The sequence below is a fragment of the Vulpes lagopus genome, chromosome 18 (genome assembly GCF_018345385.1).
Source record: "Vulpes lagopus strain Blue_001 chromosome 18, ASM1834538v1, whole genome shotgun sequence".
NCBI classification, from domain to species: Eukaryota; Metazoa; Chordata; class Mammalia; order Carnivora; family Canidae; genus Vulpes; species Vulpes lagopus.
The window spans coordinates 4,729,437-4,753,453 of record NC_054841.1 but is presented as its reverse complement, the minus strand read 5'-3'; the positions used below and the strand labels follow the sequence as shown (position 1 = coordinate 4,753,453).

At 53.0% G+C, this 24,017-nt stretch overlaps 1 protein-coding gene across 1 annotated transcript; it reads left to right on the top strand.

The window, feature by feature from the left end:
• The first annotated feature begins 15,350 nt into the window (after window positions 1–15,350).
• C18H20orf85 (chromosome 18 C20orf85 homolog) lies at window positions 15,351–23,350 on the top strand. Its single transcript, XM_041732310.1, has 4 exons — window positions 15,351–15,418; window positions 17,684–17,765; window positions 19,184–19,285; window positions 23,189–23,350. The coding sequence occupies exons 1-4, from the start codon at window positions 15,351–15,353 to the stop codon at window positions 23,348–23,350; spliced, it is 414 nt and encodes a 137-aa protein (XP_041588244.1).
• The last annotated feature ends 667 nt before the right edge of the window (window positions 23,351–24,017 follow it).

Below are 24,017 nucleotides of genomic sequence, written 5' to 3'. Positions count from 1 at the left end.
ATCTGCCTTCGGGCTCAGGGCATGATCCTGGGGTCCTGGGATCGAGTCCCACATCGGGCTCCCCGCATGGAACCTGCTTCTCCCTCTGCCTGTGTCTCTGCCTCTCTCTGTGTGTCTCTCATGAATAAAAAGAAAGAAGCATCAAACTGGACTTTCACCATCTTGGTGTCCGCTGCTTTCACGGCCCCCTTCTCCCTATGGCAAATGGTACTGGTTTTCTATTTAGAGTGAGTATTTAAAGTTTCCTTTTTAAAGGAATGTAGGCTTTTAAAGGTGTATAAATGTAAAAGAAAAGATTGCATAAATAATAGCAGAAATAGGGCAGGGGGGATCGGAATGACAGGTTTGGGAAAGAGTGCAGTCCCCAAGAATAAAATCCAAGTGGGTTCTCCTGCCTTCCCACTGCTGCAGCTCAAAAGAAAACTAAAATTAATTCCTTTTGCAGGGTGACAGAGAAGAAAGAGCGACCGGAAGGAAATACACCAAACCACTAAAAGCGATTCCCCTGGGGAAGGGGCTTGGGGGCCCGGGGCGGGCGGGGGAGAAACAGTCACTCTTTTTTACTTTAGACCCATCTGGATTATTTGAATTTTTATGTCACACAGACATTAACCCTTTGTCTGATGTTTAAGTCATAAATATTTTTTCCGGCTTAGTCATGTGTGTACTGCCTTTGTGACATGTTTGGCATGAAAAAGTTTTCACAGAGTCAAAAAAAAAAAATCAATCTTTTCTTTACAGCTTTTGGGTTTGCAATCCGGATTAGAATGTTCTCCTCGGCCCCTAGATTGTACGTGCAGTATCATAAATTTCTCACAATACTTTTACTATTGTTTCATTGCTTGTAAGTCTTTATTTCTGTACGTGGTGGATGATTGGTTCCATTTTTCTCACCTTTGTCAACGGGTCCCCCCTTCCTCCTCGGAAGTAAGCTACCGCGTTGGCCGTCGGTATAGACGCCTCCTGAGTTATACCCCGGCCCCGCTCCAAAGCACCTGCTCCTGCGCCAACATCGACCTGTTTCCTGGGTCTTTAGAGCACATGCTAGTATCTGGAGGGGTAACTCCTCATCACTGTCTTTATTTTCCCTATTTCCCTAGCAATTTTGGGATCATTGATTCCTCCCTGTGAACTCTAAGATTATATTTTTTTTAATTTATTTATTCATGAGAGACACACAGAGAGAGGCAGAGACACAGGCAGAGGGAGAAGCAGGCTCCATGCAGGAAGCCCGATGTGGGACTCGATCCCAGGATGTGGGGATCACGCCCTGGGCCAAAGGCAGATGCTCAACCGCTGAGCCACCCAGGTGTCCCCTAAGATTATATTTTTATGCATTCAATAATTTTTCAAAATACAGTTTCTCTCATTATTAAAAAGAGGGAAGGCGTCTTTGCAATGTCTGCTTCTTATACACCAAGGATTTCAAAGGATTTCGAATGCCAGCATTTGAAACAGAAGGCGGCTGTGGCTACATCTGGCCCGAGGCCCTGGTCCCCTGGGAGACTCCCTAAACTTCCCACACCCGGAAGGCAGGGGACGGGAGGATGGGGCCCCACACCCCAGGAGACCCCAGTCCGGTGCCCCATCCCCTCCTGCAAAGTCCCCTTCAGACCAGCCAACACTGTGCCGGGAGCAGGATTGTGCCCCAGAACTGCACAACCGCTCTCCTGGCGTTGAGCCGGTGCCCTTGCTAGAAGCCCGTGGACGGGGCACTGGCTTGAATGGGGCCCAGCTGCACCCCAGAGAGCCCAGACGGAGCCGTGTTCCCTCTCCCAGGCGGCAGAGCTCCGGAGTGCCCAGGGCTGGCAGCCCGCGTGGACGAGGAGGAAGGCATCCACCACACAGATAAAATAGGGGGTACGCTGGGCTCTCGTCGTGGGCCACACTCTGTGCTGTGCCAGTCCCCAAACTCCCGCATTTCACAGAGAAGCCTCTCGGAGCTGAACTCTCATCCACAGCCACCAGGCTCAGGGGCACGTGGGCTCCACGCTGCTCCACAGCCCGCCAGGCCTCCAGGCAGGATCGAAGCCACCAGGCCCGGCGCCACCTCTCCCCCAGATGCTCACTGACAATCGGGACAGGGATGAACAGATGCATTCGAGGCCGCCCTAAATCTAACCAAAACTGGCTGGGCCTGAACTGCCTCCTGAGAAGCAAAGGAGATGCATTTGCACTGCTGCCAGGAGCCAGCTTCATTCAAGAGATAAAACAAAATGATGAGAGTCATTCTTTCAACCTATTTCCCCATCAGACCCAGTATGGGTCCACCCCACCACTTGTTTGAAAGATGCCCAACCTTAACCCTAACCAATAACCCTAACTCTCACCCTTAACCCTAACCCTGACCCTACCTAACCTTTACCCTAAACTCTAACCCTTACCCTGACCCTACCCCCTAACCCTGACCCTGACCCTAACCCTTCCGCCACGCAGCCCGGGGAAGTCTTCCTTATTTCTACTCCCACCTGTCGAAGCTCAGAGTCCTCGCGAGAGAACACGAACAACATGAAACGAACAAAGGCTTCTGGCTGCTTCTCTTTTCTGGACTTTTTAAAAGTTTGGTGTCCAAGGGACTCAACACACCCAGACCCTGACGACGATATTTTGTGCAGAATTCTGGGATCAAAATACAATTTCAAAAATAATATATTTTCTGACATCCCCCAAGAAAAAAATTACTGGTTTCTTCCCTCTAAAAGGATTTAGATGGAATAACATCTGTGTTGAGAATATTGTGAATATGTTAAACTGACAGGCAGTCTCTAAGGCACTCCGCTCATTAATGTTCTGTGCATAAAATTAAAACTTGAAATATATTTTTAAATCCATTTTGAATCATTTAAGCAATTCTCCCGCAAAGAAACTATTGTGCTGAAATAATATATTTGGAGCGAGGAATATGAAAGCTATTAAAATGTCTTAGACCCCCTGCCTTTCACGGGAAGAAGGGGGGGGAAATGTTCTCTCTCTTTGATTTGAAATATGCTCTGTATAAAATATACCCACCAAAAAAAAAAAAAAGTAGTTTGAAATTACAGTGAGAGTTTGATTTAAACCCAGAGGAGCCAAAGAACTCAAAGTTTTGTCTTTTTACTTCTGCACTAATCTGCATGGCCTTGCCAGCAGCATTCGGGGGGTACCCAGGAGGGCCCAGTGGGGTGCAGCACGCACCCCTGAGAGCATGGCACTCCAAAGGAGGGAGGAAGACAGAAGGGGAAAGACAGTCTTGTCCTGTTCCTGCCTCGTCTTGAGTTCTGCAAACACCTCCACGTACGTTCAGCAAACACCTCCACGTACGTTCAACACACTGATCCACCTGTTGGTCCCTGCAGCCAGTTGGCACGAGAGTGTGGTGGGAACAGCAGGCTGACATGCTTTCAACATTGCCTCATCCGTGCATTCAGCAGCTATTTACTAGTGCCAACCAAGAGCCACCACTGCCCTGGACTCCGCACATCCAGTGTTGTGCAAAATTTACCTGTGAAAAAACACTATGGAAACATACTCTGAGGGAAAGAACATTTCTACAATTGTTACCAAACCGTGGGGAGAGCATCTGGGCTAGTCTGGAAAGCCTTCCTGGAGGAAGTGACAACAGGGTTACTTTCTAAGGGAAGAGGAAGAAAAGCAACTTGCATTCCAGGCATAGAGAAGGCAAGTGCAAAGGCCCAGATGCAGGAATTTGCTTGAAGTATCTCCTAGATGGAAACCAGCCAGTGCGGCAGGAGCTCAGACTGTGAAAGGTTGGAGGTGAGGTCAAGGTGAACGGGTCAGCCCAGGCGGGGCCCATGCCCACCATGAGCAACCTCCACCTGACCCTAAGAGCAAACACTTTCATTGCCTTTAACACGAGCCAGGCAGAGGGCAAATGCCTTTCATATATGGCAGTAAGTCATTTCTTCCTCATGACAGCTGTCAAGGTAGGGATCCCCGTGACCCCCCAAGATGAAGGAATCTTCTCAACTGAGCATGGCTGGTAAATAAGGATTCACACCGAGGAGCCTCGCTCAGCAGCCCAGCGCTCATCCCACGTCACTGCTCTGGGGGCTTAATGCAGGGAGGGCACATGATCCAGCTTGTGGCTGCCCAGCCCACTCTGGCTGCTGGTGGGAAGCAGCGAGAGGGGCCAGGTGGAGACTCACCAGGTGAGACGAGAGGCGGTGAGAGGGGCGGGCGGGGGCCCACCAGGTGAGATGCGAGGCAGATGAATGAGGTCAAGAGCCATGGACATGCTATTTCCCACCCCAGTGCTATGTCACCGGTTCTCTCTACCGTCAGGACATCCTCCTGGTCCCCACTACCCCCCAGGGCTCATATTCTGTGACCCGGCCACAGCAGGATGTCCCCTTGACCATGTTGTGTTGGGACAGGCTGAGACCCCGGTGAGACACCGCACTCCTCTTTCATGGCCCACAGGTGACTAGACACGTCCAGCGATCCCACAGGCCGGGAGCTCCTGGGGGCTTGGTCTTCCTCCCACTGTACCCCACTGTCCACCCTGGGCCTCCCAGCACCTGGGACTACAGAAAGGCCCCTGATGGCAGGGACCACAAAGCCTTGCTCACCTACCCATGCGCACAGAGGACGCTCACAAACTTCTGTTAAATGAATGAATTTCAGTGTGAACTGGACTAAAATAGACGGTGCACGGTGTCATGAGCCTTCAGCTTCCAGAACGGACGATGGCAAGAATTTCTGATGCTTTTGTAGTTAAAGGTCAAGGTTCTGGGAGACTGGCAAGTGGTCAGAGCCACTCAAGAACACCTGACCCCTCCTGCAGCCACGTGGGTGTCCCCCTCTCATCCTGGACGCATTCAGGTAAGATGGCGAGTTGTCTCACAAAACCATGTCACCAACGGCAACGTCACTGGTGCTATCAGAGTGGGGGACATGCTCTGCCGTGGGTCGGTGGCAGACATGACTTGATTCCCCCGGGATTCTACGCAGACCACACGTGGAAGTACATACCCCTTGCCTGGCTCCATGGAACGGTTCCCACTGTGGCTCCTGTGTGGTTTGGGGGTGACTATTATTAGAGACCAGAGTTCAGGAGCAACAGAACCCAGGCATCCTTCACGCCCATGCCCTTCACTGCTTTGGAACCATAGACAGAAGAGGGGAGCCACTGAGAGACAGGAAGTGACCGCAAACCCAGAGACCTCAAGGACAAACGGACACCCTACGATCCCAAAGACCTTGATGTCGATCCTAAAGAGCGAGGAACCTGCATATGGAAAGACACATTTTTGTTACAAGATCCAGCAAAAGGCCGCAAGTGGGTTGGAGCCCCCCACGCCGGGTAGGGAGGGAGCCTCACAATTTAAGAACATGGCTTGAGCTGCCCTGACACACCCAAACATGTTCCTGAACTCGGGCCCTGACGGAGCCCCACACAACAAACTTACCATCAAAATGTTTACTTCATTGGACCAAAAAAAAAAAAAAGTTGTTTTCCTGTAAAACTCATCCTGATTATCGTCAGCGTGATAAGCCGATTGTCCCAGGAGATAAAAAGCAAAATTGCTCTGGCTCATCCTTTTTCCCTGAACAAGAAGCAGTGAACACATAGCAGTGTGACAAGATCTTAAGTAAGAGATAAAGTGGAAATGACAGCTGAGTTATAGGCACACAAAGGCCGGATCATCACAAATCTATGAATCAGGAACACGGACGTCGGGCAGAGCCAGACAGTTATTCTGGTTTGATTTTGTCCACATGTCATTGCCTCGCGCCCCCTTGTTGGCAGGCTCAGTGCATGGCACCCAGCTTATACCTGAGCGTGATGCTCAGGGCCACCCGTAACATCCATTCCTCCCCGTGCCCACTGGGCCCCCCACCCTGTTGGTGGAGGTTTGCCAGCGTTGGCCCCCCTCCCCCACACCTCGACCATCTCTCCTGGAAACAAGGTGAGGTCAAGGTGAACCTGTCCTCCCTGTCCATCCAGGTGTTGGAGTGGACACACGGCCCCAGCCCATCAATCAGCTCCTCCTGTTGCCGGCCATGGTGATTCCTGTGACAGATGGCACATGACCCATGACAGCCCAGTGGGGTCAGAGAGAATCCAGAGATTGTGGGGGAACAATGGGGAAAGAAGGACCCAGCACCCAACCTGGAAGCTGGAGCAGCTCCTGCTCCAGAGAACCTGCCTGAGAGGAGCGCGCTGGGAGGTGCACAAAGCCAAGGAGTAGAGGGCAGCAGTCCCGAGGGTGTCATTGGAACTCCTGGATACAGCCTTACCTGAACCCTCAGAAGTTTCCGCATACGGGAGCTACACATCTCCCTTTTGTTATTGATGCTGATTTGAGTGGCATGTCTAACATGTTCAGGTTTGAGTCCTGGCTAACACATCCTCCTAATTCCTCCCATATCCCACCGTATCTCCTTCTCCCCACCCCAAATGCCACTCCTCTGGGCCCAGGCGCTGTCACCACTTGTCCAAGTATCATAAACAGCCCCCCGGCTGGTCCCCTGGCTTCCAGTTCATCTCCCAACCCATTCTCCAGGCCAGAGCAACCTAAACAAAGTGGCCCTGGTGTCCCTTCCCACAGATCAAAACCTTTGAAAGGCTCCCCAGCAAGGGCAACCTGTGAGCTGGCTGCAGGGTATTTGGGGGTCTTCTGGTTGTCACAGGATGCGGGGGTCTCCAGCAGTGGGCTTCCCTTTCTCCTGGGAGGCTCCAAGCTCCCTCCCACCCAGGAGGACCAGCATCTCCCCGGTGAGTCTGGGAGACCCTGTAGCTTGGAGCCCAGGACCTCACCTCCCCAGTGCCCAGCCTCGGGGGCTGGGGTGCTTCCCGAACGCAGCCTCGACTCTCTCTTGCTTTCCCTGCAGTCACTGGAAAGAAAAGGACAGGGTGGCTGCCAGCAGACAGTGGTCCCCTGGGCAATGTCCTGACAGGGCCCGTCCACCACCCCCTCAGGCCTGCCCGATGCCCCGGTGGGCTGTTGGGAGCTGGGAGCCACTGTGATCCCCACTAAGTGGCTCTCAAGGACCCGGGCCCGACGTGGCTCCTCGGGCATCGCAGCGCCGCCGAATCTCTGAGGTCACACATATCCTCAGCTTAGTCTTCTGCATTCTGTAGAGCCCCCAAGATTTCACTTAAAATCCATTTGGTATGAAGTCATCTGAAAGTGAACAATAGGAGCCTCAGAGGCGTCTCCCCAGACTCCAAAGTGAGGACGCAGAAGGAGCTGAAGCCACAAAATCAATTTGCCTCTTAGATCAAATATGCGGAGTCCCAGCAGGTCCTGTCTCCACATCCATGACAGGGAGAGGCCTCTGCATGACACAGCGATGGGGACCATGTTTCTTAGCTCCCAGCGGGGCCGTGTCGTGTCCTGGGTGAGGCGTCCAGCTGCAGGATGGCTGGGACAGCCTTCACCCCACCCAACAAGTGTCTGCGGAGCGCCTACTGTGTGCACAGCACTGACCACTGGCTGGGTCTGGGGTGTGGAGTGAGACTTAGACCCAAGGCCACCCACACCAGGAGCCCCACACGCAGATACCCCACAGATACCCACTCAAACCTGGGGGCGCACGGTGGGGACAGGGAAGAGCAATGGTAGTCTCTGCTTCCCTTGTAGTCATTTGTGGTCACGTGGGATTGCCCAGACTGTTCTTTAAAGAACAGCCACGGAGCAGCTCCGGGTGTTAACTGGAGTCCCGGGGAGACATGAGGGTGTCCCCAGAGCTCCAACATGAGCATTCTGGTCCCTGAGCCACCTGCAGCTCCTCAGTGCCGCTTCCTCATCCTTCTAGAAGTGACTTTGTCTCCCAGCCACAGTGGGGGTCGGGGGTGTGCTGAACCACAGTGTGTCCCTAGGGACTAACACAGGGTGTCCCTAGGGCCTAACTCAGCAGGTGCTTGTGGCACAGACCCAGGCCTAGAGGCAGCTGAGGCCACCAGGCAGTCGGGGAGGTGGAATTAAGCATATTTAAGACAGAGAATGTTTGACTGGAGGGATCTTAGGCTGCTCAGCCTCACGACTTTCCCCAGGGCGGGAGGCTTAGGTGAGGTTCCAGAGTGAAACGGTCTGAAATCTTATTGTTGTGAGTGGTAGAAACCCATCACAGTCAAAATTGAAGTAGGTTTTAATTGGTTCAAATAACTTGAACCCCGGGGCCAGAGCTGGCCTCAGGAAGCTGCAGACATTCAAATCATCACCAGATTCTCTCTCTCTCTCTCTCTCTCTCTCTCTCTCTCTCTCGCACCCCCCCCCCCCCCGCCTACCCTTCCCTCCCTCCCCTCTCCACTCTGTACACACTGGCTGGTTTCTCCTGTGGCATTTAGACTTCTTCCCTACAGCCAGGAAAGCAACGTTTAGGGGCAGGCAGAGAGGGGATTGGCCACAGACAGCGCTCAGCTTTCCCGATCCCAGCCTAGGGACAAAAAGAGACTTTTATCATCCCAACCTGGTGTCTGTCCATAAACTCCCAGGGAAAGACTCCGATTGGCTCTGCGTCAGTCACACGTCCTCCCGTCTGGCCGACCACGACAGCCAGGAGAATGCCCCCCGCGATTGGCCAGGCCCGAGCCAGGCTGGAGGGTGATGTAATTAGCTGCTACCCCAGAACCACTCCAAGCGCGGAAGGGGATAGTCTGCAAAAGATTTCAGGACACAGCCTTCCTCTTCTCTCTCATGAGGTCTCAGCCCTGAACCAAACCTGAAAAGCAGCAAAGAGAACATCAGAGAGCATTGCCCCGGGGGACTGTGGGGACCCGGGGACCCAAGGCCGCAGCCTGTGTGTTGGGCTGGACAGAGCTACCCACATGCGCTGGGCACCGCCCATGGAACCTGAAATAAAGTCTAAATTCCCCTGCAAGGCCGGCTGGCGGGCGCAGTCCCCTTGGGTGTCCTCTGCTGCTTCCGGGGATGGCCTCCTGCATCGCTCACATGCCACTGTCCCCGGTGATCCTGCGGAGACAACTCCCTCCCCCACACCAGCCCCTACGAGGCTGACACGCATGCATCCTCGTGGAAAGTCTCCTGGTTTATTTGTTTACTGAACTGGAAGCTCCCTGAGGCCGGGGCCGGTCCTGCCTGGCCCCTGGTAGCCGCAGTGCCTGGCACAGAGCCCAGCACATAGAAGACACTCAGTGTGTTGGGTGAGTGAACGAGTGAGCGGATGGATGGCCCTTGGAAGTGGTCGCCTGCCTTGGGCCTCGGTCGGTGGAGATCGGAGAAGCCTGCCCAGCACCCCGGGGAAGGAAATAGTTGACCGGGAGAAGCTTACAGAAAAGCACATAAAAACCATCTCCCGCCTCCCCTTCCCACCCAGTGGTCCAGTTTTCCTTCAAAACCTCCCGTGTGGCAGGAGCCAGGGCGGCGAGCACAGCCTGGACAGCAAAGCCCTCCGAATTGCCAGGCCGGCGGAATGAAATCTGTCCCTCTGGAAGAGCAGGTCGCAGGCGATGACCCCACTTGGGTTCAGTTTGCTCTCTGGGACTCAGAAGCACCCCTACACCCTTGCAGGGGCAACACCTGCGTCCTCAGAGCACAGGCACTTGGAAGCAGACTCGTCCAAGCGCACGGACACTTCCCTGCAAGGCCCAGTGTGAGGGCCGCGCGCACCCTGTGGTCTCCACTCTGGCAGCCGCCCCGGGGAAGGAGGGGCTTGGGGGCCACGTACCACCTGAGATTGCAAAAGAAACCAAAGCCGGTCCTTTTCCCTGGCATCGAATGGACCTTTTACACAGGGGCTGGGCTTTCCTCACATCCTGAGAGCTGGCACAGGAGGGGCTGGGAAGGAAGGAGCAGGAGAGAGGGAAAGGGAGACAAAATGCACCCTGGGCCAGGGGACAGGCGGAGAACTAGCACATCGGGGAGGTGGGGTGGGGAGGGAGGATGCAGCTCTGTTCTTTCTCAGGAAGCCCCACGGAGTGATGTAAATTGTTACGTTAGGCGTGTGCAGTAAGAGGATTTCTAAAGTAGAAGAGTCCTTTGGCTGTGACCGGAGCTGGAGCTAGCATAGGGGGGGGATGTGAAGACTAGAACTTTTGAGTTCCTTAAACTCTTGTGAAGCCATCAAATACCTTCCCTGCAAATTGGCACTTGCAGCTCAAGCACTGGCGTCTTTATTGTGCAGTGGGGGTAATAATCACCCGTGCTGCGAAAAAGGCACGCCGGCTGGCGGGGACGTTGGCTGCACAAAGTATTCTTTGGTTAAAAAAAAAAAAAATCATGCAATAAAAAAGAAAACTGTTTAAGCTTAGAAACTAAAAAGAAGCAGTTGGCTCCAGTTGTTGAAATGTTTTATAAAGCAACAGCAAGATGGGAAAAAAAATAAAAAATAAAAAAATAAACTGTCCCAGAATGCTGAGAGAGGGCCAAAAATATTAATATGCAGGAACACGGCAAACCTTCCGCAAGCTGTAAATATTTCCTTCGTCCCCCATGTATAATCAGCAAGGATGGCAGTCCCTGCTCTTCCCATTTGAAGTCTATGCTGAATAACACTTTTTCTGAAAGAATAAAATTCAATTAGCAGGTAGAGAAAAGGTGTCGGTCAGAGGTCCCTAAATGTCTTGTTTCAAATATCATAGGGAAGAGGCTTCCACCCCCAGAACTGAAGGAGGAGGAGAAGGATACCTACGGGACAAATTAAAACCCGACAACCAGGGGCTCCTGGGTGGCTCAGCGGTGGAGCATCTGCCTTCGGCTCAGGGTATGATCCCGGGGTCCTGGGATCGAGTCCCACATCGGGCTCCCCGCAGGGAGCCTGCTTCTCCCTCTGCCTGTGTCTCTGCCTCTCTGTCTCTGTGTCTCTCATGAATAAATAAATAAAATCTTTAAAAAATAAAATAACACCCGACCACCAGAAATCAAAAATAAATAGGATTTCCTATATGCAAATGTACTCATTTGCAGAGTATGGTACACCGACCTGTGAAGAAATTTGCTGAGGGTGGGATGGTCAGATAGGATACGGGATGCCCAGCGAGGTTTAACTTCAGGTAAACAACTCCGAATTTCTTGGTATAAGTATACTTTGGTGCTATAAGTACGCTCTGTGAAATTCAAATCTCACTGGACGCCCTGCATTTGCTGAATCGGCAGCCGAACGGTGGAGACTTGCGGAGGCCGCGCTGACTGAAGACTGATCGCCCACGCCCTGACAGGACAGGGAGCCCGGGCTCTGTCTGAAGCGAGTCCCGAGCCTGTCGCTCAGGAAGGCTTCTTCAGGGAGAGCCGGGCAGGTGGCAGCTCGGGGCCTCCGCACCATCTGGGCCCTGCGCCAGCTTCAGCCGCCTGACAGCACTTGCAGCCCGAAGCTCCGCGGGGCCCGATACCCCCTCGTAAGACCCGCCGACGGGGGAACCGGCCTGGTCGGGCATCACCTCGGAAAAGCCAGAGCCGGGCTTCTTCCCCACGATCACTTGCGGCTTAGACTGGACCCCCCCAGCCCAGCTCAGCCACTTGAAAATCATCCAGAGACACAAGAGCATCCTGACTGGTCCAAAGAGAGAGGAAGACCAGGCTATGTGGATGCCCATCCTCCTGCAGGCCCTGTCCCTAGGGAGGAAGAGCTGTCCCCACCCCCAACCCAGAGTTCCTGGGAGGCTTTGAAGTTTGTTTCAAAATCCTTTTTTCCCGGGACACCTGGGTGGCTCAGTGGTTGAGCATCTGCCTTTGGTTCAAGGTGTGATCCCGGGGTCCTGGGATCAAGTCCCGCATCAGGGAGTCTGCTTCTCCCTCTGCCTGTGTCTCTGCCTCTCTCTGTGTGTCTCTCATGAATAAATAAACTAAAATCCTAAAATAAAAATCCTTTTTCTCCCACTGATTGTTTGAGCCAGTTTTCCCCTCCACAAAATGACCACAAGGAATCCCTCCTCCAAGAAATTGGAGAATGTGGCAAATGCTGGCACCAGGATGGTTACCAGGCCTCAGGACGGCCCAAGGAGCCGCCCCAGCTGAGTGCTCTCTTGCCTCTCAGGAAAGAAGGGATCCTGCCCTCCAGGCCAGCCCAGCAGCCATCCTCAGCGGCTTCTTCAAAACTGACATCCTCAAGAAGTAACCCCTAGTTCCACTCAAAGCCCTGCTTCCATCTCCCTGCACTGCCCCCCAAACCCACTGTGTCTCGGGCTGAGACAACCGACGTGCTATCCCTCAGGTGACACTCTCCATTACTCGTGATGCCAACAGCTCCGGCACCACCTGGAGCCCTTTACATTTGCTCCCCCTCCTACAATCCCTAAATGTTCATATGACAGACAAGGACACAGGCCCAGAAAGGTTAGCCAACTTGCCCAAGGTCACCGAGATGGGACTCACAGCAGAGCCAGGGCTGGAGGCCACATCCAGTTCCAAAGCCCATGCTTCCAACCTCAAGACTCTCCCCACCTCTCACCCTGGCCCCCTCCCCAGGTGCCTCCTGCAGATATCTCTGAGCAGATGGGGCCGGAGGGGCAAACTCTAGCTCATCCTTCAAGGCCCAAGTCACTCCTCACCTCCCCTGCACCTCCCTGCCTCATCAGGGACACGCTCTGAATCGCATCATCCTACTGTTACGTCATCCAGCATGACAAAACGAGGCACGCTCATCTGGTGACATTCACGTCTGTGCCCCTACTCGACTGACTCCCTGAAGGTGCTGCACTTGCTTTCTTACTTCTGTGCCCGCCACACTTCCAGGGAGGCCTCCAGCGGCACCAGCCTCCTCCAGACGGCCCAGGCTGGTTCCAGCTCACGACCTGAGCCTCCCTCCTCCGTGAAACGTTGCAGGGTCCCTCCCTCATCAGATCTGTGATCAAATGACCCTCGGAGAGGTCTTTCCAGACCACCCACTCACATTAATCTCTTCCGTATCTTGAGCCTCCTTCCTGGTGTCACCTTCTTTGCACACGCATCACTCCCTCGCCTGAGCACATGTGTGCCTCTACTCACTTGCTTCCCTGTCTGTCCTGCCTGTAGACATGCCGGCCCCTCCCCCAGGGCAGAGGCAGCAACTTAGCCTGTCTTGTTCCTTCCTGGATCTGAAGGCACATCAGAGGTGCTCAGCAAACATTTGTAGAATGAACGAACCCTCAGTGCCCAGCATATATAGACAGCAAATGAATTTATTCTTAATTAACAAAATCGTCTCAGAAGCTTCTCAAGGGGGAAGCAGATTTTGCCCTCCTGCATGAGGGATCCTCGTCTCCCCCGCCATCCACTATTCACACCTCTTTCCAGATAACCCACCCTCTGTTGTAAGAACAGCAACCTCACAGATAAGGCCAGAAAGCAAGCCCTGGGCCCACCTGGACACCTGTCCACCATGTGCCGATCTGGCCAGCCCACCTGCTTGCTCGGCCATGGGTACAGTGTGTTCCACACTCATAAAATAACCTATTCACCCTCATTCCAGCCCCGTCTGCTCCTTCACTATTATGGTTGAGTGGGCAAAAGGGATCACCCCCATTTGGGGCCTCTACTCAGCACTTCCAACAGCCAAGAAAAGCATTGCATGCCTTGGGTACGGGGAGCATTGTTATAAGAAAATACATCCTCCGGACAGCCCCATAAATGCACAAATCTGTTGACGAGGGAGGAAGGAAGTCAGGTAAAGGCAGGTAGGGAGACATACCTGGGAAAATCACGGATACCCAACTGGAAGATAAAACACCCATGCCCTCTCCGAATGGCCTTGGTTAATTATCTGGGAGGCGACCTGTAGGAAGCATGCTGCCTCCACTTGCTTGGTCCCAGGAGGCCCCGCACACGGGTGGATCTCATGGCTCCCCAGGCAGAGAAAGGTCCCCATGCCCCAGAGCTGTCAGTCCACTCAATGCTGTCTCTTAGACCCATCTTCCAGTTCCAGACCTATGACAACGTGCAGTGGTGGAAGCTTTGGCGGGGGTGGTGTCAATGAGTCAATCAACAAACAGATTGAGCGCCCCAATTGTGAGGGGTTGGTGGTGATGGGCATGAAGGAGAGTGTGGGGTCTGCGGGTCAGCGCATGGCTGAGCAAGCTGGTGGGCTGGCCAGATCGGCACACGGTGGACAGGTGCGAGATTCATCGGGGGATTGTTACAGAGAGTGAATGTCAACAGAAATGCCTGCATAAGTTCTCCCAAGGGCACATGCAGGAGAACTCGGGGCAGCTCTGCGGTGGCCAAACACTCAGGCCCGAAGCCAGGGCAGCAGGATGAAACACTTTCCGGGAGTGGCAACGAGCAGTGATCTGCCTCCGGATTTCATAGCCCAGGTGGTGGCTACAGGGGTGTGTCCTCTGGGACAGAATTCACTAAGCTTGGTATACTCGGGATCCGTACACTCGCTGGGGTGCACACTTGCCTCACATGTAGGCCTAAACCTTAAAGGGATGTGGATGCCAGGTGTTGAGGTTTCTGCAGGGTTTCCGGCACTGGAGGTTGGCTGCTGCCACGAGGGCCAAGCAGTTGGGAGGGGGGTGGGCGAGGGGCTCAGGGTGGGCACAACGGGGCAGGTAGGAGGGCAGTGGGCAGGAGGGGCAAAACAACAGGTAGGTGGGAGGCAGGTGGGCAGCAGGGGGCAGGTGGGGGGGTGGGCGAGGGGGTGAGGGGCAGGCACAACCGGCAGGTGGGAGGGAGGTGGGCGAGGGGGAGGGGGGCAGTGAGGGGCAGGTGGGAGGGCAGTGGGCGAGGGGCTCGGTGGGCAGCGGGGGGGCAGGTGGGGGGGTGGGCGAGGGATGAGGTGTAGGCACAAGGGGCAGGTGGGAGGGGGGTGGGCGAGGGGCTCGGGGGGCAGGTGGGAGGGGGGTGGGCAAGGGGCTCAGGGTGGGACAACAGGGCAGGTGGGAGGCAGGTGGGCAGCAGGGGGCTGGTGGAGGGGTGGGCGAGGGACGAGGGGCAGGCACAACGGGCAGGTGGGAGGGCAGTGGGCGAGGGGCTGGGTGGGCAGCGAGGAGCAGGTGGGGGGTTGGGCGAGGGACAAGGTGCAGGCACAACGGGCAGGTGGGAGGGAGGTGGGCGAGGGGTGGGGGGGCAATGGGAGGCAGGTGGGAGGGGGGTGGGCGAGGGGCTCAGGGCGGGACAAGGGGCAGGTGGGAGGGCAGTGGGCGAGGGGCTCGGCGGGCAGCGGGGGGGCAGGTGGAGGGGTGGGCGAGGGATGAGGTGTAGGCACAACGGGCAGGTGGGAGGAAGGTGGGCGAGGGGCTCAGCGGGCAGCGGGGGGCAGGCGGGGGGTGGGCGAGGGATGAGGTGTAGGCACAAGGGGCAGGTAGGAGGCGGTGGGCGAGGGGCGGCGGCAGCGCGGGCAGCGGGAGCGCCAGGTGCAGCGCAGCCTCCGCCTCCGAGTCCCCGTTGCTAGGCAACCGGTCTCCCCGGCGACGCGGGACGCGGAGCAGGAGCTGGGGGGGCGCCCGGGGCGCCGCAGACCTGAGCCCGATGGCCCAGAAACCTCTCAGCACGGCTGCGGCCGAGCGCATGAACCTCGTGGCGCAGGACGAGATCTGGTAACGCCCAGCATCCGCGCCCCGGTGGGCCGGCGGGTCCCGCCTCAGGTGCACACACCTGGCGGCCTCAGCGTCCCCTCCAAGTCCCGGGGGCGGGCGGCCCTGCGCGCTGGAGGGGGCCGGGGCTCCGCTGGGGACCTGAGCGCCACCCGAGCGCCTTTCCCCCTCTCCCAGGCGCACCGCTAGAGATGAAAGATACTGCATCTGGGTTTACAACCATCTGCAAAGCTTTGCTTATTAAGAGCCGACTAACATGTTATTTTTAAGATTTGCCGGATTTTTTATAAAAAAAAAGAAAACAAAAATCTTAATATTTATTCAGTTTGAATGAGAGATGAATATGCTCCCTACATTTCTCTTGATTCTCCTTTTTTAAATAATAAGAAATCTTTTAAAAATCCATTTTCTAAAAGAATTATGTTGAGCAGACATTTGTAATGGATGTTTTTATGTGACATTCTATTAAATTGCTAAGTATACTATTTCTTTGAAGTTTCAACCAATATGAGAGCTTATTCATGTAGATGCAAGGAAGTAAAGTTTAGTAACAATAAAGCATAACCACTTACCTCTTAAACTTGAGTTATCTTATTTGCCATCTCTCTGATTTTTACCATCTCCTTGGAAAAGCTGTGTTAATCTCTTCATATTTTCTTTAAACTGGTTTTGTTTCACTCAAATTTATTTTTATAGGAAACTTTATATCACTCTTGTCCATGGAAAGCCAGTATCATTTGGCATAAAATACACGACTAGTAATTTCTTTAATCTTTATCTTTATCCAAATACCTCCTACTTGGATCCTATAAGGTCACCATAATAGGCATGTTCTATCCCCTTCCAGGGGCGCATGGGGGCTCAACGGTTGAGCATGTGCCTTTGGCTCAGGTCATGATCCCGGGGTCCAGGGATCAAGTCCCACAGGAAGCCTGCTTCTCCCTCTGCCTGAGGTTCTGTGTCTATTTATTCTCATGAATGAATGAATGAATAAATAAACAAACAAAATAAAGTGCCCCTTTCTCCCTTCTCCACCAGACAAACTCATACTCACCCTCCGAGACCCAAATCAGATGGCCCCTCCTATGTGAAGATAGCTGGCTCAACCTTTAGACTGTTCTTCTGCCCAAGGTCCAAAGTGGCTTCTGAGCCCCAAAAATGTGACTGGTCCAAATTGGAATTAACTGTAAATGTAAAACACACACCAGATTTTGAAGATTTCACACATGAAAAAAAAGTAATATTAAAATTAACTTCATCTGCTTACTTTATTTTTAAGATTTTATTTATTTATTCATGATAGACACACACAGAGAGAGAGAGAGAGAGGCAGAGGGAGAAGCAGGCTCCATGCAGGGAGCCCGACGTGGGACTCGAACCCGGGACTCCAGGATCGCACCCTGGGCCAAAGGCAGGTGCTAAACCACTGAGCCACCCAGAGATTCCCCTCATCTGCTTACTTTCACTTTAAAAACTTTTTTGTGTGTGTGGCTGCTAGAAAATTTTTAATTATGTACGTGGCTCATATTTGAGGCTCATTTTACATCTCCATTAGACTATACTCTGCTTAAGATGCTCAGTGTCCGGGGCAGGGGGTGGGAGAAAAAGCTTATTCTGGGGCCTCCAAAACTGTTGAGACACTGGGGGATGGGAGGGGGGGCAGGCATTGATTCCAAAATAGGAAAAGAAGCTTGAAAATCAAAATTTTGACACACCAGCTCTCAACTAGTAGGCCATTAATATATAAATTGTATTTATATTCTATATAATATATATTATAATTATAGCAAATTATATTTATATATATTATATATATAGCAAAAGCAGGGCCAAGATTAGGACGGGGCAAGTGGGGCACCGGGTGGGCAGTATTTCAGAAGGGCTCACTCTCAAGGTCATGCAAATGCTGGCTTTGTACTTGTAGGAACCCGGGAGTGAGAGCAGCCCCTTACATTTTGCACCCCACATGTCTCACTCAGCGCACCAAAGTGAGGAGTCTAGTCCCTAGATGCCCTAGGTGGCCCCTCAGGCAGAGCCAGCCTCAGGGCCCATCTTCTCCCCAAGGCACCACTCAACCAGCGCCTTTGGTTCTTTAGACTGTGTCTCTCTTCCAGTCCCCAGCAACAGGGACTCATGCTCCCTCTGACACCTGGCTTCCTCTCTGGTACAGTCATCATCCAGTCCACGTACATTACAAGATGTAACCTTTTCCCCAGTGGACCCTTTTAGGGTTTGCTACTTTAACCCCTCTTGAACTTTCCTTTTCAGGAAATACCGCCTGAAGGCTGAAGGCGAAGCACGGCAAAACTGGGCTCAGAACTGGGGATTTTTAACAACCCCTGTCGAGGAGGTGAGTTAAGATCTGATGAGCCCAGAGGTTATAGAAGTGATCATTTCAAGGAATACATGGTTAGGAAGTGTATACTTTGCAAGAATAAAGTTAAAGAGAGCGTTGTGTATGAAGACTCTAACTCTGAAACCTATAGGTCCCTTCCTTTCGTGAATTTATTGAGCATCTACTACATGCCAGACATCCTCCAGACGCCTCCTCTGAAATAGCTCATTTAATCCCCACGACTCTTGGGCAGAGGAGGGCGCTGTCTTATGCCCATTTTATAAATTAGGAACTTGAGCTCAGAGACTTGCAAAGTCATACAGCTAACAGAGGAGAAGCTGATGTGTCTGATTCCAGGGCCATGTGGCCTCAGACAGCCCATCTGTAAAAAGGATGAGAGTCCTCTGCTGCCTCGCCGGGCAATGTTGAAGTCCAGATGGGATGGGAAGTAGAAGCCGGGTGAATATATGAGGGATCACTGGGAAAATATTCTTGGTCTTTTCCTAAGCCAGCTAGGTAACAAGGACAGACCAGGGGTAATGAATAGGGAGCAGTACAGATGCCAGCAGAGACCCCCGGCCCCAGGCAGGGGGAGCTCCATCACCCCAGCTGAGGGCTGCTATACAGAGAAGACAACTGCATATTCCCATTGTTTAAGGGAGCCCAGAATTCCACATGTTTAAATGAAATCCAAGTCCAGAATAGTGGCTCAGATTTATAAAACACCATACAGATACCAAATGCCTGCGTGGGCTTCGGTAGGACAGTGGCCACCAGGCTCCAATCTTCCAAACTACCCCCCAGGACACGACGCCTGGAAGCCACATTTCTTTGGAGGGATGCAGACCCACAGAAGAGTCGCATAATTCAAAACGTTCATGATTCAAGGCAGCGTAACCCCATTTGTAATTCACCCCATCCCACTAGCTTTGAAATTATGCCATTCTTAATGAGGATTTTTTTAATACTTACAGTTATACAACTTGAAATGTTATGCATAAAATGAGTCCTTATTAATATAAAATGCATAAAAAGAGTCTATATTAATATTCCTTATATGTAATTAAATTGAGATTTCAAAGAGTTTGAAATTGCTTTAAAAATTAAAAGGGGGTGGGAGGATGGGGGCTCTCCTCTAATATTTTAAAGATCGGTCCTGGAAGCTTGTTGGCAATCTTTTATTTGAGTCAGTAACCTGTGAAGTTTTCTCGAATTATGACTCGGGAGGATAAATTAGCAGGTTGCTAAAGGTGGTAGGGATGCGGCGGTTAATCGCTTATCTGGATGCTGAGCGGCCGCTTCCGAACCGTGTGATTGAACCAAACCACCGACGATTCTGAGCGTGGCTTTGGTCATCTGCAAAATGCGGGTTCTGGGGGGAGCTCCCACTACCCTCCGCTGAGGCTTCCCATCTCTGGGGGTTGTGTTTGCAGCTGCTCAAGGGTGAAGAGGAACCCCCCACCCTAAAGCCCAAAATCGAGCTTCCCCAGCGGTTCCGCATCCGGCCAGTGACCCCAGTGGAGAAGTACATCAAGGTGCGCAAAGTCCTTTTGAACACTTGTTTTCCTAAGTTAAGAAATAAGTGTGTTCACTCGGGGCGCACAAAGCCAACCGCCAAAGGTAAGACCACAGCAGCCCCCGGCTCATGGGGACGCCAGGTTCCACTCCACGTCCTTTGCAGCCCACAGGTGGGGGCACATCAGGTCACTCGTACCCACGCCAGCAGGAGCCACCGTGGCCGGCTCTGCAGAAGCAGAAGGCAGCCAATGGCATGAGGGACCAGCGTCAGCAGACACTGGCAGGGACCGGGCAGTAAGACAGGGCGGGCAGAGGCCTGAGCTCTGGAGTCAGACCCCAGAGGCCTGCTCGGCTGCACACCTCCTGTGTGGTCTCACGAGGGGCTCGATTGCCCTGTGGTTCCTTCCGCCCCCCCCCCCCCCCCCCCCGATCAGGGGACTCACGGAAGCACCTACTGCAGGCAGTGGCAAGGATTTGGAATGTCACCTGGTACTTTCAGAGAGTACTAGTGACCGCTAGCTGTGGTGGGGCCAGGCGCTCAGCGGGGGCCACAGTGGCGAACAGGAAGACAAGACTCCAGCCCACGAGGCTGCCTTGGGGGCAAGGAGGTGGGGAGGCCACCGTAAAACAAGAAATTCAACAAAAAAGTTTTTTTAAGATTTTACTTATTAGAGAGAGCGCGCTTGAGTGGGGGAGAGAGGCAGAGAGGGAGAGGGAGAAGCAGGCTCCTCGCTGAGCGGGGAGCCCGACACAGCGTTCGATCCCAGGACTCTGGGATCATGACCTGAGCCCAAGGCAGACACTTAACCCACTGAGTCACCCAAGTGCCCCTCCACAAAACTGCTATTTGCTGTGCTAGATGCCACGGAGGCAAGAGGCAGGTGAGGCTTTGGAGGGTAACAGGAGATGGCGCAGCGCCCACTGGGCTGGGGACTGAGGGTGATAAGGAGCCAGCCCTCGAAAGGTTTTCCCGCCAAAGGGAAGAGCATGCACAAAGGCCCTGAGGCAGAGCAAAGCTCGGTATGTTGCAGGAGCAGCAAGAGATGCCGTGAGGTTGGAGGTGGGTGAGGCGGGGCGGGGCGGGGCGGGAGGGAAGTGATGTGGACGGAGAAGCGGGCAGGGCCGGATCCCACTGGACCTCGGAGGCCAGAGCAAGGCGCGGGGCCCATTCTGCAAGGGGAAGCAGGGCTGCGGCATGGTGCCGGTTGCCTTTTTCAAAGACCACTGCGCTTGCTGAGTGAGTAATGGGGCGATCCCGGAGGGGAGAAGACTTAGGACGTCTTCCCACTGAGACCGGTCAGCCGTGGACGCGGGTCAGACGCCTCTAGAAAGTGCTGAGCTGGGTACATCCCAGGCCTCCCTCCGCGGGTCCGTCATTTTGGTCCTGGATTCTGCTCTCTGCCAGGCCTCGGAGAAAGCAGTTCTGTGTCCTGGTGGGAAGAAGGGATGCGAACGCCCACGGAAGGTGGCCAGGGGTGGGAGGAGTAGGCTCTGTGGCGTCTCTTCTCCTGAGGCGCTCGGGTCTGACACAGCAGCTGGCACAAGGTGAGTGCGTGGTGCGTCACGGCTGGTGGCTGGATGGGTGCACAGTCCCCTGAGGTACGCTGAGAGCGACCCCTGGTTATACTGCAACACAGATTCACTGCTATTTTAGAAATACAGCAAAAATAAGACATTAAAATATCCATACACATCCTGACCCGTGGTTAACATCTTGGGCCGCTCCTTCCAGATGTTTTGCTATGTCTTTCTATTCCACGCCCCCCCCCAAAAAAAACAAAAAACAAAAAAACGCTAGCTCTTACCATGTCTTGGCTGCTCGCCATACTAAGGGCTTTACCTGGAAATCTTATTTTCACAACAACCCTCGAAGGTAGATATAATCACCGCCAAACCCATTTTGTCCTTGAGAAACTGAAGCAGAGGGCCTGGGGGTCACGGACCTTCATCCGGGTGAGAAAGGTGCTTTGCCCACTTCCTTCTGAACCTCCCTCCTCGCTGAAGAAATGGTCCCCTTCTTCCTCCTTCCCGTCCCTTCTTCGGAAGGCTAGAGTCTTTTAAAAACCCATTAATTGTTAACGGATGTCCTATACCCCAAAAGGAGTGCTCGGACCCTCGGGAGCCGTTGTGGCCAGACACCGGACATGCATATGCAAGCGTGTGTGCGTGGATCTTTAGCCTTTCTTTTTTCTTGTCGCACTAATTAAACCATATTTTCTGTCTCCTGCACCTTTTATCTCCGAGCAGCGTATGTTCAAAGTGTCCCACCTCAGAACATAGGCACCTGCCTCGCCCTGTTACACTGCTGTGCGGTATCCACTGAGCAAGTCCCCTGCAGGTGACACGTAGGCTGAGCCCAGTGATCTGCTCTTCCCCCGGGGCTGCAGCGAACCCCCACACCAACAACCCTGCTGTGCATGTGCGCAGATATTAGGATGTCTTAGGACAGGTGCCTAGGAATACCTGTCAGGTCAAAAAGGATGTTTGCATTTTCATTTTTCGTACATAATTGCGCTAGTGCCCTTCACGGACAGTGAGCCCACCTGCCCTGCGACCGCACTCTGGTTAACAGCAGTGTTTTCATCTCCCTGCCAACCTGGTGGATGAAAGGTGGCCTCCCAGGGTGGATTTTGATTGCATCTCCCTTACGAGTTGGAGGGAGACGTGAAAGCTAGTCTGGGTGTCCCAAGGGCCCGTCTGGACAGCCGAGGAAGCTCTGGCCCCTCCGGCACCTGCTGACCACCTTCCCTGAATGTGGCCTCTCAGGAGATTAATTTTAGCTCTTCATCAAGAACATCTGTTTGGGGGCCGTGGGTGCCAGCGGCAGCCAGCCCGCCAGGACCACCCCCTGTACCTCACGCACCAATCCCTTGCGCTGAGCGCCGAACGCACCACCCCAAGCATCTGAAACTGCTGTCTCAGGTCTCCTGTGATGTCTTCATTCAAATCAAATATTCCTCATGTTGTCTTCATTCAAGTCACCCCATAAAAGCAGAACGGAACATCATTTCCAAAGGAAGGGGGGCGGGATGCGGCCGGAACGTCTGCCCTCGTTTCCCACATATTTCAAGTCTTCCCAAGGAATTGACAGATGAAACTGTGTTTTTTCATCTCAGACAGAGATGAAAACCCTTTGGTTTTTAATTAAATTCCATTGCTTTCATTCCTGTGGTCTCTACAGTTTGGGGCATGCGTGGGTGTGTATACACACGTATCATAAAGCCTTCTGATCAGAACCAGCAGATTTATAACCGCCAGGATACCATCTGACAATATTGTTATATATTTTGTAAAGGCCCATGTGAACTGTTGCATTTGATATTTCTACACCTTTTTCCCCGCTTTTTGCTCATTTGTCAAGTGAAAAATATTTTAGTGGAGGTCATGAATTAATGTAGTAAGTGTGACCACATAAAGAAACGTATTTGGGGGGCACCTGGGTGCCTCAGGGGTTGAGCATCTACCTTCGGCTCAGGTCATGATCCCAGGGTCCTGGGATCGAGTCCTGCATTGGGCTCCCCATGGGGAGCCTGCTTCTTTCTCTGCCTGTGTCTCTGCCTTTCTCTCTGTGTGCCTCTCATGAATAAATAAATAAAATTTTGAAAGAAGGAAAGAAAGAGAGGAAAGAAAGAAAGAAAGAAAGAAAGAAAGAAAGAAAGAAAGAAAGAAAGAAAGAAAGAAAGAAAGAAAGAAAGAAAGAAAAAAAAAGAAAGGTATTTGGTGTTCACGACTTTCACGGGGAGAAGTCTCAGCATCCCGCTGATTGGAGGGTGCTCACCTTGGGTGCGCTCTGCTTAAGGATATTGTTCTTCTCTGTCTTTTCCCCATCAGGCCTCACATGCCGATCCTGAGGCATCCGTGGACATGCCTCACGTCACTGTAGGCTCCAGGTGGCTAACCCTCATGCCTTTCCGCTCCAGGTCCTTCCGTCCCCTCCAGTCCCGAAGACGACCCAGGGCTTCATCGGCTGGAGATCCGGGGTGCCGAACCTCAACAAGTGTCTGGAGCACGATTATGAGATCAGGAGCTGCAAGGGGGCATATGCCAAAGAGCTAGGCTGGCCGAAGCAAGGCATCCACTGAGTCCAAGCAGACCGCGGCCTCTGGGCAAGAGCGGGCCAACCACCAGGCACCTGGTGTCCATGCCCAGGGACGGGAGTGCTCCCCAGCAGATGCCGTTCCCCTCTACATTTGCTCAGTGGATGCTGCAAAACACATGAAATAACACTTTAACTTTTTCAATTCATCGACCCTCCCTTCCAGAACATTCTCATCACGCACTCTTCCTTGGCTAATGTACTGAATAAAATAGATGCATGATAAATTTTTTGATATCTTGGGAATTTCTAAGTATGACTTTAAAAAAAAAAGACATGATTTAATTTTAAGATAAAATGTCGTCTAGGTCCTATAATGTTGCTTTCAACCCTATACCTCTCATTGCCTGTTTATAATGAGATTGTTGACCAGGGAGGGGTCTCTGCACCCAGATATTCTGGTCCTGCTTCTCAGGAGGGGCAGAGTACTTTGAGGATCCCTTGACTCACCTTTCCCAGAATATCTGCAATAAGTCAACCACTCCAGACCCCAAGGAGTAAGAAAGCAGAGAGCTTGCAAGCCGCCTGTGGAAGCTGGTTTGCGTACGTTCCTGAGTAGCAGAGCTTGATGCCTTCTTCAGCCTTGGAGTGGGCAGGGCGGGAGGGCCGTGCTCAGTGACCTGCCCTCCAGAGACACACCCCTTCCCCCCTTC

Excerpts from the sequence above, each read along its gene's own strand:
- C18H20orf85 (XM_041732310.1), top strand. The coding sequence starts at position 15,351 with ATGGCCCAGAAACCTCTCAGCACGGCTGCGGCCGAGCGCATGAACCTC. Across the intron at positions 15,419-17,683 it reads GTGGCGCAGGACGAGATCTG|GAAATACCGCCTGAAGGCTG; the intron begins GTAACGCCCAGC and ends TTTCCTTTTCAG. Across the intron at positions 17,766-19,183 it reads TAACAACCCCTGTCGAGGAG|CTGCTCAAGGGTGAAGAGGA; the intron begins GTGAGTTAAGAT and ends TTGTGTTTGCAG.